Source organism: Coregonus lavaretus, assembly GCF_964263955.1.
Source record: "Coregonus lavaretus genome assembly, contig: HAP1_SCAFFOLD_2490, whole genome shotgun sequence".
Taxonomy (NCBI): Eukaryota; Metazoa; Chordata; class Actinopteri; order Salmoniformes; family Salmonidae; genus Coregonus; species Coregonus lavaretus.
In genome coordinates this window covers 1178-14765 of record NW_028161382.1, presented here as the reverse complement: position 1 = coordinate 14765, position 13588 = coordinate 1178, and the positions used below count along the sequence as shown (strand labels likewise).

Here is a 13588-nt window from a genome sequence, read left to right as displayed (position 1 = left end):
AAACTTCAGATCTGCTGGAGAGACTAATGGAATCTACAACATTAAAGCGGAATGTCCTGTTTTTCAAATGATACTGTGTCTTATTTTGACCTCCATAAGACTGTGTCTCAATAGACTGATAAACAGTGTGTTCATCTCTTCCAGTATCGGTCTTAACTGTGCCTTGGGAGCCACTGAGATGAGGCCTTTCATTCAAGCTATTGGGAAATGCACCACTGCTCACGTCTTGTGCTACCCCAATGCAGGTAACCAGCGCCCATCCATCCCAACTTACCCAGCAACTTAGCATCTAGCTAGCTAACCTTTTGTGTTCACAACCACCGTCTGCCATTTTCACACCCCTCTGCTTGCTCCAGGTCTCCCCAATACCTTTGGGGGATACGATGAGACCCCAGAGTTGACAGCCTCACATTTAAAGGTAAACTTATCGATTTTATAGCTGGTCTTCCCAATGAATGATGTATTGAATGATTCAGCCAAATGAAGAATATCACATATTCTATTCTTATTTACAATAAAAGTGACTCCAAAATGACACAATACGTTATTTACCGTTCATTTCTATTGGGCACAAAATAATCTGAAACACAACAGAAACAAACAGCAAATGCATCCAACAAGTTTGTAGAGTCACAAGCTTGATGTAATCATTGTGTGCTAGGAATATGGGACCAAATACTAAACGTTTGACTACTTTAATACACAAGTAAATTTGTCCAAATACTTTTGGTCCCCTAAAATGGGGGGGGTCTGTGTACAAAAAGTGCTTTAATTTCTAAACGGTTCACCCGATATGGATGAAAATACCCTCAAATGAAAGTTCTGGAGTACAGAGCCAAAACAACACAGTGTATCGCTGTCCCAATACTGTTGGAGATCACTACCTTTTGGTTTAGGTTTGATACGGCTTGTGTACACACTGACCGTCTCTTATTTCTCTAGGAGTTTGCTACAGATGGTCTGGTGAATCTGGTTGGTGGATGCTGTGGAACGACTCCTGCACACATCAGGTGACTGATGTCTGCTCTGTCCTCTGACACTAGCTACTGTCTATAGATATAGAACTGATATATTGTCTATAGATATAGAACTGATAGATATAGAACTGATATATTGTCTATAGATATAGAACTGATAGATATAGAACTGATATATTGTCTATAGATATAGAACTGATAGATATAGAACTCTCTGCTTGTGTTCAGGGCCATTGCTGAGAAAGTGAAGCACTGCCAGCCCAGAGTGCCCCCTACTGACGTCTTTCAGGACTACATGCTACTCGCAGGTAGAACATTTAAGTCATTTAGCAGACGCTCTTACCCAGAGCGACTTACAGGAGCAATTAGGGTTTAAGTGCCTTGCTCAAGGGCACATCGACAGATTTTTCACCTAGTCGGGCTCGGGGATTAGAACCAGCGACCTTTCGGTAACTGGCACAACGCTCTTAACCACTAAAGCTACCTGCCGCCCCAGAACAACATCATTTTTAAATGAGCTCTGTATCCTTCCAGTCGTGGCCGTTCCAAGGGGGGCTGGTATTTATAAAGCGTTGCAGAGTATTAGTGCTGATCTAGGATTCAGTTCTGCCTCTTAGATAATAAGGAATCCAATTTGCATAGACGGGGATGACCTGATCCTACTGTAGACCTGCTCTGAGATGTACCTTCTCAGTCGTGGCCGCGCCGATGAACAGCGGCAGCAAACCGCTGACGAGCTTTTCTCATCACAGCTTTGAGCATATTTTGTGTCACAGGTCTGGAGCCGTTCAGGATCGGTCCGTACACTAATTTCGTGAACATCGGCGAGCGATGCAACGTGGCTGGATCGAGGAAGTTTGCCAAGCTGATCATGTCCGGAAACTACGAGGTCAGCTATCTCTCCTTTATCCTCCCTTTTTTTTATGATACGGTAACCACCTGAAATAAAACTCCCATCTTATACAGATTGCGTGATCATTGTAGCTAGCAATATCTTTCTCTTCCATACCCATGTCTGGTGTACCAGGGTTATGTTCAGTAGGGCACACCGTATCAAAACTAACTTGGACACGTTGAGGTAGTTCCTCCCTGTTTCAGTCTATCTCCCTCTGTTTGGTGCCTAATGAACACAACCCTCTTACTGAACATGTTCTGTGCCTCTGTCTGTGAACCTGTCCCCCCCCCCCCCCGTCTGTCTCCAGGAGGCGTTGAGCATAGCCAAGACCCAGGTGGAGATGGGAGCCCAGGTCTTGGACATCAACATGGACGAGGGGATGCTGGAGGGTCCTGCCGCCATGGCCCGGTTCTGCTGTCTCATAGCTTCAGAACCTGACATTGCCAGGGTTGGGATCAACTGGACATTTCCAATACTGTCATGATATATAAAGATAGATACCATGCGCACTGTTGAACGCTTCCAACGTTTAATCATGTTTCTAAAACCATTTACCATAATACTGTACCAAAATAAGTAATGTTACTACGCACTTAGCTACAATAAGCTGAACAACGTCGTTGAAGTGCTGGGAGAGATGCAGGGGGGAAAACAAGACCACTCTTAAGAACGGAGCACCTCTACTAAATAAGTCTAAAGCTGAAGTTCACTTCCCCCATCTGTCCCAGCTCTCCTCTTAGTCCTCCTCCCTCTCCTCTCCCAGGTGCCTCTGTGTATAGACTCGTCTAACTTCGAGGTGATCAAGGCGGGGCTGAAGTGTTGCCAGGGGAAGTGTATCGTCAACAGCATCAGTCTGAAGGAAGGAGTGGAGGAGTTTCTCCAGAGAGCTACGACTGTCAGACGCTACGGGGCTGCTGTGGTTGTAATGGCCTTCGACGAGGAGGGTCAGGTGAGACGGACAACTGGAAAGGAGCTGCTAGGATATAGATACCTAGAGGGAGACCCTGGGGAGGGGAGACCCTGGGTAGGGGAGAACAGGTGAGACGGACAACTGGAAAGGAGCTGGGTGGATATAGATACCTAGAGGGAGAACAGGATGCAGGTGGGATTCCATCCTGTTCTGCGATGGGAGTTTGACTGACTGCAACACTACTGCTGCGACAGGGTTTGGAACCCGTTACCTCATGGATAAAATACTGTGGCGTAACAATCAGGCCTTGAACAGCTGTCGATCTCTGTTTCCTCCAGGCCACTGAGACGGAGCGTAAGGTCGAGATCTGCAGCAGGGCCTATCACCTCCTGGTAACTCAAGTGGGCTTTGACCCTAATGACATCATCTTTGACCCCAACATCCTGACCATCGGCACGGGCATGGAGGAACACAGCGAGTATGCCATCAACTTCATCCGAGCCACCAGGCTCATCAAGGTAACTTGAGACCATGACATGTTTCTGCACATGAGCGATATAATAACCGCGATCGATAAAAGACAGTACTGTGCAGCCGTCTTCATCGACCTGACCTTGGTTTCTCAAATGACTGCCTCGCCTGGTTCACCAACTACTTCTCAGATAGAGTTCAATGTGTCAAATCGGAGGGCCTGTTGTCTGGACCTCTGGCAGTCTCTATGGGGGTGCCACAGGGTTCAATTCTCGGGCCGACTCTATTCTCTGTGTATGTCAATGATGTCGCTCTTGCTGCTGGTGACTCTCAGATCCACCTCTACGTAGACGACACCATTTTGTATACATCTGGCCCTTCATTGGACACCGTGTTAACAAACCTCCAAACGAGCTTCAATGCCATACAACACTCTTTCCGTGACCTCCAACTGCTCTTAAACGCTAGTAAAACTAAATGCATGCTCTTCAATCGAACGCTGCTGGCACCCGCCCGCCCAACTAGAATCACTACTCTCGGCGGGTCGGACAACTACAAATACCTAGGTGTCTGGTTAGACCGTAAACTCTCCTTCCAGACTCATTAAGCATCTCCAATCCAAAGTTAGATCTAGAATCGGCTTCCTATTTCGCAACAAAGCCTCCTTCACTCATGCTGCCAAACATGCCCTCGTAAAACTGACTATCCTACCGATCCTTGACTTCGGCGATGTCATTTACAAAATAGCTTCCAACACTCTACTCAGCAAATTGGATGTAGTCTATCAAAGTGCCATCCGTTTTGTCACCAAAGCCCCATATAATACTCACCATTGTGACCTGTACGCTCTCGTTGGCTGGCCCTCACTACATATTCGTCGCCAAACCCACTGGCTCCAGGCCATCTATAAATCACTTCTAGGGAAATCCCCGCCTTATCTTAGATCATTGGTCACCATAGCAACACCCACCCATAGTATGCGTTCCAGCAGGTATATCTCACTGGTCATCCCCAAAGCCAACACCTCCTTTGGCCGCCATTCCTTCCAGTTCTCTGCTGCCAATGACTGGAACGAACTGCAAAAATCTCTGAAGCTGGAGACTCTTATCTCCCTCACTAACTTTAAGTGTCAGTTGTCAGAGCAACTTACCGATCACTGCACCTGTACACAGCCCATCTGTAATTAGCCCACCCAACTACCTCATCCCCATATTGTTATTTACATTGTAATTTATTTAGCTCATTTGCACCCCAGTATCTCTATTTGCACATAATCTCTTGCACATCATTCCAGTGTTAATACTAAATTGTAATTATTTTGCACTATGGCCTATTTATTGCCTTACCTCCATAACTTACTACATTTGCACACACTGTATATATATTTTCTATTGTGTTATTGACTGTACGTTTTGTTTTACCCCATATGTAACTCTGTGTTGTTGTTTTTAATCGCACTGCTTTGCTTTATCTTGGCCAGGTCGCAGTTGTAAATGAGAATTTGTTCTCAACTGGCTTACCTGGTTAAATAAAGGTGAAATAAAATAGGAGTCTTTACCTGGGGTAAGGATCAACCTATCATTTTAACAGTATATACTATAGTATATAATATATATTCTCTACAGGAGTCTTTACCTGGGGTCAGGATCAACCTGTCCTTCTAACAGTATTACTACAGTATATAATATATAGTGTATATATATTTTCTCTACAGGAGTCTTTACCTGGGGTCAGGATCAACCTGTCCTCCTAACAGTATTGCTACAGTATATATATATATATATATATATATATATATATATATATATATATATATATATATATATATATATATATATATATATATATATATATATATATATATATATATACACTGCTAAAAAACATAAAGGGAACACTTAAACAACACATTCTAGATCTGAATGAATGAAATAATCTTATGAAAAACTTTTTTCTTTACATAGTTGAATGTGCTGACAACAAAATCAGACAAAAATTATCAATGGAAATCAAATGTATCAACCCATGGAGGTCTGGATTTGGAGTCACCCTCAAAATTAAAGTGGAAAACCACACTACAGGCTGATCCAACTTTGATATAATATCCTTAAAACAAGTCAAAATGAGGCTCAGTAGTGTGTGTGGCCTCCACGTGCCTGTATGACCTCCCTACAACGCCTGGGCATGCTCCTGATGAGGTGGCGGATGGTCTCCTGAGGGATCTCTTCCCAGACCTGGACTAAAGCATCTGCCAACTCCTGGACAGTCTGTGGTGCAACGTGGCGTTGGTGGATGGAGTGAGACATGATGTCCCAGATGTGCTCAATTGGATTCAGGTCTGGGGAACGGGCGGGCCAGTCCATAGCATCAATGCCTTCCTCTTGCAGGAACTGCTGACACACTCCAGCCACATGAGGTCTAGCATTGTCTTGCATTAGGAGGAACCCAGGGCCAACCGCACCAGCATATGGTCTCACAAGGGGTCTGAGGATCTCATCTCGGTACCTAATGGCAGTCAGGCTACCTCTGGCGAGCACATGGAGGGCTGTGCGGCCCCCCAAAGAAATGCCACCCCACACCATGACTGACCCACCGCCAAACTGGTCATGCTGGAGGATGTTGCAGGCAGCAGAACGTTCTCCACGGCGTCTCCAGACTCTGTCACGTCTGTCACGTGCTCAGTGTCACGCTCTGGACACTACGCTGACAGACACAGCAAACCTTCTTGCCACAGCTCGCATTGATGTGCCATCCTGGACGAGCTGCACTACCTGAGCCACTTGTGTGGGTTGTAGACTCCGTCTCATGCTACCACTAGAGTGAAAGCACCGCCAGCATTCAAAAGTGACCAAAACATCAGCCAGGACGCATAGGAACAGAAAAGTGGTCTGTGGTCACCACCTGCAAAACCAGTCCTTTATTGGGGGTGTCTTGCTAATTGCCTATAATTTCCACCTGTTGTCTATTCCATTTGCACAACAGCATGTGAAATGTATTGTCAATCAGTGTTGCTTCCTAAGTGGACAGTTTGATTTCACAGTAGTGTGATTGACTTGGAGTTACATTGTGTTGTTTAAGTGTTCCCTTTATTTTTTTGAGCAGTGTATATTCTCTACAGGAGTCTTTACCTGGGGTCAGGATCAACCTATCCTTTTAACAGTATATACTATAGGATATAATATATATTCTCTACAGGAGTCTTTACCTGGGGTCAGGATCAACCAAATCACTCCGAGGTAGGGGAGGGAATGGCCGGCAGGGATGTAGCTCAGTTGGTAGAGCATGGCGTTTGCAACGCCAGGGTTGTGGGTTTGTTCCCCACGGGGGGCCAGTATGACAAAATAAATAATAATGTATGCACTCACTTAACTGTAAGTCGCTCTGGATAAGAGCGTCTGCTAAATGACTAAAATGTAAAATGTAATGACAACTTTGCACACTCTTGGCATTTCACATTCTTAAAATAAAGTGGTGATCCTAACTGACCTAAGACAGGGAATCTTTACTAGGATTAAATGTCAGGAATTGTGAAAAACTGAGTTTAAATGTATTTGGCTAAGGTGTATGTAATCTTCCGACTTCAACTGTGTATATATATTGTTCTCTACAGGAGTTGTTGCCTGGGGCCAGGATCAGTGGAGGCCTGTCCAACCTGTCCTTCTCCTTCAGAGGCATGGAGGTCATCAGAGAGGCCATGCATGGAGCCTTCCTCTACCACGCCATCAAGGTACATTTTCGTCCCACATTTATTCACTATATACATAAATGACCTTCCCTCTACATAAATGACCTTCCCTCTACATAAATGACCTTCCCTTTGTATGTCCCAAGATAGAAATGCAGACGACACAGTCTTTTATCTCCATACCAACCCAAAGCAACAGGATGCTCCTACATTTTTTACAGCAGCAGTGGACAAAATAGCTGACTGGTTGGACTACTCATGTCTAACATTGAACGTAACAAAAAAAAAACTGTCTGCATGTATTTCTCCAAGCAAGAGCCCAACAACGAGACCAACTAGCACAGGCAGGAACCCACAGAACACAACTAAAACAAAACCAGCAGATCAGAAGCAAAGAGAGAGAGAGAGGGGGGGGGAGACTTCCATATTGACGGCTGGGGTCCATCTGAGAGTAAGAGTGGCGGTATGAATGACTAAAGCGAGAGCCAGGGAGAGAGGCGCAGAGCGAGAGGCCGTTTCACCGGGACAAGGAAGAGTCAGGGAGGGTAAATCCAATAGCGATATAGCGAGGGGAAATCCAAAGTAGATGGCTAGCTAGATTCCATGGTCCTCTGTAGCTCAGCTGGTAGAGCATGGCGCTTGTAACGCCAGGGTAGTGGGTTCGATCCCCGGGACCACCCCATACGTAAAAAATGTATGCACACATGACTGTAAGTCGCTTTGGATAAAAGCGTCTGCTAAATGGCATATTATTATAATATTATTATTCCAGATGCGGCAGAGGGCACAGGAGAAATGGGAAGAAAATCTAACGAAGAACAGACGAGGTACTAAACAATTAGAGCAGGCAGGGTTTTCCCCTGTCGTGAGCCCGAGGCATGAAGTCACAGAGCCTGCCTGTTGAAGCGGAACGTGCAGAATGCCCCACGTGTGTGTGGAACGCTCGCTGATTGGTAATACGATAGCTTGTTTGCGTCACGCTTCCTCATGATTGGTGGATTGTAGCTCACCACTGCCGACACTTGGTCTGGAATGTAATTACATGCTAGTCGCTAACGTTATCCAGTTTGAGCTAGCTAGTGAGCTAGCATACCAAATCGCTGGTAGAGTAGGTTCTCCTTAATGACGGTGGAAATAGCGCATTGTGGGTAGCTCCGAAGTTATCCCAAAATGAGTTAATAAATATTTAAAAAACTTAACTATGCATAACCAGATTGACTACCACAAAGTTACTAGGTCTTTGACCACATTATGTTGTTACTTTAGTGAGTAAAAACTCCTGCTTCGTACCCTTTAAGTAGGCCGTCATTGTAAATAAGAATTTGTTCTTAACTGACTTGCCTAGTTAAATAAAGGTAAAATAAAAAAAAGTAGTGTGACACCTCAGATGTTGCTTATTTCTCCACGTTTTCCATGGGGGATGTGTACTGAACAAAAATATAAACGCAACATGCAACAATTTTAAATATTTTACAGAGTTACAGTTCATATAAGGAAATCAGTCAATTTAAATAAATAAATTAGGCCCTAATCTATGGATTTCACATGACTGGGCAGGGGCACAGCCATGGGTGGGCCTGGGAGGGCATAGGCCCACCCACTGGGGAGCCAGGCCCAGCCAATCAGAATGAGTGTTTCCACCCACTGGGGAGCCAGGCCCAGCCAGTCAGAATGAGTGTTTCCACCCACTGGGGAGCCAGGCCCAGCCAATCAGAATGAGTGTTTGCACCCACTGGGGAGCCAGGCCCAGCCAATCAGAATGAGTGTTTCCCCACAAAAGGGCTTTATTACAGACAGAAATACTCCTCAAAATTTGAGAGAAATAAGCTTTTTGCGCCTATGGAACACTTCTGGGATTTTTTTTAAATTTCAGCTCATGAAACATGGGACCAACACGTTTTTATATTTCAGTTGAGTGTAGTCACCCTGTCGTCCTGCTGCCCCCTACAGGATGGAATGGACATGGGCATAGTGAACGCTGGCAGCCTGCCCGTCTATGATGATATTGACAAGGAGCTCCTGCTAATGTGTGAGAACCTCATCTGGAACAAAGACCCGGAGGCCACAGAGAAACTACTGCTGTATGCACAGGTATGTGGTCTACACAGTACAGTACATATCCAACAACAGGTATGGGGTCTACACAGTACAGTACATATCCAACAACAGGTATGGGGTCTACACAGTACAGTACATATCCAACAACAGGTATGGGGTCTACACAGTACAGTACATATCCAACAACAGGTATGGGGTCTACACAGTACAGTACATATCCAACAACAGGTATGTGGTCTACACAGTACACTACATATCCAACAACAGGTATGTGGTCTACACAGTACAGTACATATCCAACAACAGGTATGGGGTCTACACAGTACAGTACATATCCAACAACAGGTATGTGGTCTACACAGTACACTACATATCCAACAACAGGTATGTGGTCTACACAGTACAGTACATATCCAACAACAGGTATGTGGTTTACACAGTACAGTACATATCCTAGTATAACTTACTGTACTGCTGTATGCACAGGTATGTGGTTTACACAGTACACTACATATGCTGCTGTATGAACAGGCACATACTGGTCCACCTGGTTAACACAGTACATATGCTGCTGTATGAACAGGTACATACTGGTCCACCTGGTTAACACAGAACATTCTGCTGTATGAACAGGTCCATCTGGTTAACACAGTACATATGCTGCTGTATGAACAGGTCCACCTGGTTAACACAGTACATATGCTGCTGTATGAACAGATCCACCTGGTTAACACAGCACATATGCTGCTGTATGAACAGGTGCATACTGGTCCACCTGGTTAACACAGTACATATTCTGCTGTATGAACAGGTCCACCTGGTTAACACAGTACATATTCTGCTGTATGAACAGGTCCACCTGGTTAACACAGTACATATGCTGCTGTATGAACAGGTCCACCTGGTTAACACAGTACATATTCTGCTGTATGAACAGGTCCACCTGGTTAACACAGTACATATGCTGCTGTATGAACAGGTCCACCTGGTTAACACAGTACATATTATGCTGTATGAACAGGTCCACCTGGTTAACACAGTACATATGCTGCTGTATGAACAGGTCCACCTGGTTAACACAGTACATATGCTGCTGTATGAACAGGTGCATACTGGTCCACCTGGTTAACACAGTACATATTCTGCTGTATGAACAGGTCCACCTGGTTAACACAGTACATATTCTGCTGTATGAACAGGTCCACCTGGTTAACACAGTACATATGCTGCTGTATGAACAGGTCCACCTGGTTAACACAGTACATATTCTGCTGTATGAACAGGTCCACCTGGTTAACACAGTACATATTCTGCTGTATGAACAGGTCCACCTGGTTAACACAGTACATATGCTGCTGTATGAACAGGTCCACCTGGTTAACACAGTACATATTCTGCTGTATGAACAGGTCCACCTGGTTAACACAGTACATATGCTGCTGTATGAACAGGTCCACCTGGTTAACACAGTACATATTATGCTGTATGAACAGGTCCACCTGGTTAACACAGTACATATGCTGCTGTATGAACAGGTCCACCTGGTTAACACAGTACATATGCTGCTGTATGAACAGGTGCATACTGGTCCACCTGGTTAACACAGTACATATTCTGCTGTATGAACAGGTCCACCTGGTTAACACAGTACATATTCTGCTGTATGAACAGGTCCACCTGGTTAACACAGTACATATACTGCTGTATGAACAGGTCCACCTGGTTAACACAGTACATATTCTGCTGTATGAACAGGTCCACCTGGTTAACACAGTACATATGCTGCTGTATGAACAGGTCCACCTGGTTAACACAGTACATATTATGCTGTATGAACAGGTCCACCTGGTTAACACAGTACATATGCTGCTGTATGAACAGGTCCACCTGGTTAACACAGTACATATGCTGCTGTATGAATAGGTCCACCTGGTTAACACAGTACATATGCTGCTGTATGAACAGGTCCACCTGGTTAACACAGTACATATTCTGCTGTATGAACAGGTCCACCTGGTTAACACAGTACATATGCTGCTGTATGAACAGGTCCACATGGTTAACACAGTACATATGCTGCTGTATGAACAGGTCCACCTGGTTAACACAGTACACATGCTGCTGTATGAACAGGTACATACTGGTCCACCTGGTTAACACAGTACATATGCTGCTGTATGAACAGGTCCACCTGGTTAACACAGTACATATTCTGCTGTATGAACAGGTCCACCTGGTTAACACAGTACATATGCTGCTGTATGAACATGTCCACCTGGTTAACACAGTACATATGCTGCTGTATGAACAGGTCCACCTGGTTAACACAGTACATGTCCTATAACTCTGTTAACTCTGGTTAACTGATCCCTAGTGAACTAGTTCCCATAGCTTTTCTCTGAAGAGAATCCTGTCGTTTTCAGAGCTGTGCCAAAGGAGGGAAGAAGGTGGTCCAGACGGATGAGTGGAGAGAGGGAACAGTGGAGGAGAGGCTGGAGTATGGGCTCATCAAGGTTAGTAGGAGAGGCTGGAGTATGGGCTCATCAAGGTTAGTAGGAGAGGCTGGAGTATGGGCTCATCAAGGTTAGTAGGAGAGGCTGGAGTATGGGCTCATCAAGGTTAGTAGGAGAGGCTGGAGTATGGGCTCATCAAGGTTAGTAGGAGAGACTGGAGTATGGGCTCATCAAGGTTAGTAGGAGAGGCTGGAGTATGGGCTCATCAAGGTTAGTAGGAGAGGCTGGAGTATGGGCTCATCAAGGTTAGTAGGAGAGGCTGGAGTATGGGCTCATCAAGGTTAGTAGGAGAGGCTGGAGTATGGGCTCATCAAGGTTAGTAGGACAGACTGGAGTATGGGCTCATCAAGGTTAGTAGGAGAGGCTGGAGTATGGGCTCATCAAGGTTAGTAGGAGAGGCTGGAGTATGGGCTCATCAAGGTTAGTAGGAGAGGCTGGAGTATGGGCTCATCAAGGTTACATTTACATTTACGTCATTTAGCAGACGCTCTTATCCAGAGCGACTTACAGGAGCAATTAGGGTTAAGTGCCTTGCTTAAGGGCACATCGACAGATTTTTCACCTAGTCGGCTCGGGGATTAGAACCAGCGACCTTTCGGTTACTGGCACAACGCTCTTACCCACTAAGCTACCTGCCGCCCTAGGTTAGTAGGAGAGGTTAGTAGGAGAGGCTGGAGTATGGGCTATGGGCTCATCAAGGTTAGTAGGAGAGGCTGGAGTATGGGCTATGGGCTCATCAAGGTTAGTAGGAGAGGCTGGAGTATGGGCTATGGGCTCATCAAGGTTAGTAGGAGAGGCTGGAGTATGGGCTCATCAAGGTTAGTAGGACAGACTGGAGTATGGGCTCATCAAGGTTAGTAGGAGAGACTGGAGTATGGGCTCATCAAGGTTAGTAGGAGAGGCTGGAGTATGGGCTCATCAAGGTTAGTAGGAGAGGCTGGAGTATGGGCTCATCAAGGTTAGTAGGAGAGACTGGAGTATGGGCTCATCAAGGTTAGTAGGACAGACTGGAGTATGGGCTCATCAAGGTTAGTAGGAGAGGCTGGAGTATGGGCTCATCAAGGTTAGTAGGAGAGACTGGAGTATGGGCTCATCAAGGTTAGTAGGAGAGACTGGAGTATGGGCTCATCACGGTTAGTAGGAGAGGCTGGAGTATGGGCTCATCACGGTTAGTGGCATGCAGGTACCAAGTTATTTTCCCTCCCTGTCTCCCTCCCTCCTACTGATCACATACTGCAGGTACCAAGTTATTTTAAGGTATATCTAGCAAAATAGTTTTTGACAAAACTTTACAGATAAAGGTAAGGTAAAAATCTCTCCCTTTCTCCATCACTATCACAATTACTATCAATATTACTTATCTCGCTCTGTCTGTCTCTGCCAATTTTCAATTCAATTTAAGGGCTTTATTGGCATGGGAAACACATGTTAACATTGCCAAAGCAAGTGAAGTAGATAATAAACAAAAGTGAAATAAACAATACAAAATTGACAGTAAACATTACACTCACAAAAGCTCTCTCTGTCTCTCTGTCTCTCTGTCTCTCTGTCTCTCTGTCTCTCTGTCTCTCTCGCTCTATATATCTCTCTCTATATCTCTCTCTGTCTGTCTCTGTCTGTCCCTGTCTCTCTTGCTCTGTCTCTGTCTCTCTCGCTCTGTCTTTCTCGCTCTGTCTCTGTGTGTGTCTCTCTCTCTCTCTCTCCAGGGTATAGATAAGTATGTGGTAGAGGACACAGAGGAGGCGAGGGCCCAGGCTGAGCGCTACCCGAGGCCCCTACACGTCATCGAGGGGCCCCTGATGAACGGCATGAAGGTGGTGGGGGACCTGTTTGGAGCTGGGAAGATGTTCCTACCTCAGGTAGGGAGGGGGAGGGGGGAGGAATAGAGGAGTGCACAGACCTAAGATATCCTCAGGTGGAGGGAAGAGATCACAGATGTGATAATACAGTTATCTATTCTTGTCGTGATCCTGCTGCTTGAAGCCTTCCTTCCTGACTGAGTAAAAAGTATAGATGGATAACCCACTGTTTCAGGTTGGGGGAGGAGCTACAGGATGGCAGATTTAAACTAGACTATTT

General features: G+C 45.3%; 1 protein-coding gene across 1 annotated transcript in view; it reads left to right on the top strand.

The window, feature by feature from the left end:
* The window catches only part of LOC311120747 (methionine synthase-like), a gene marked incomplete at its 3' end in the record, with an annotated part of 31628 nt that extends 18260 nt beyond the window's left edge, over window positions 1–13368 (top strand). The window contains exons 9-20 of the mRNA XM_084195320.1: window positions 145–245; window positions 357–418; window positions 943–1010; window positions 1206–1285; window positions 1754–1866; window positions 2180–2320; window positions 2636–2821; window positions 3121–3300; window positions 6864–6980; window positions 8889–9029; window positions 11420–11509; window positions 13216–13368. Coding sequence (XP_084051446.1) covers window positions 145–245; window positions 357–418; window positions 943–1010; window positions 1206–1285; window positions 1754–1866; window positions 2180–2320; window positions 2636–2821; window positions 3121–3300; window positions 6864–6980; window positions 8889–9029; window positions 11420–11509; window positions 13216–13368 — 1432 coding nt within the window. The remainder of the gene's footprint in view (window positions 1–144; window positions 246–356; window positions 419–942; window positions 1011–1205; window positions 1286–1753; window positions 1867–2179; window positions 2321–2635; window positions 2822–3120; window positions 3301–6863; window positions 6981–8888; window positions 9030–11419; window positions 11510–13215) is intronic.
* Between the last annotated feature and the right edge of the window lie 220 nt (window positions 13369–13588).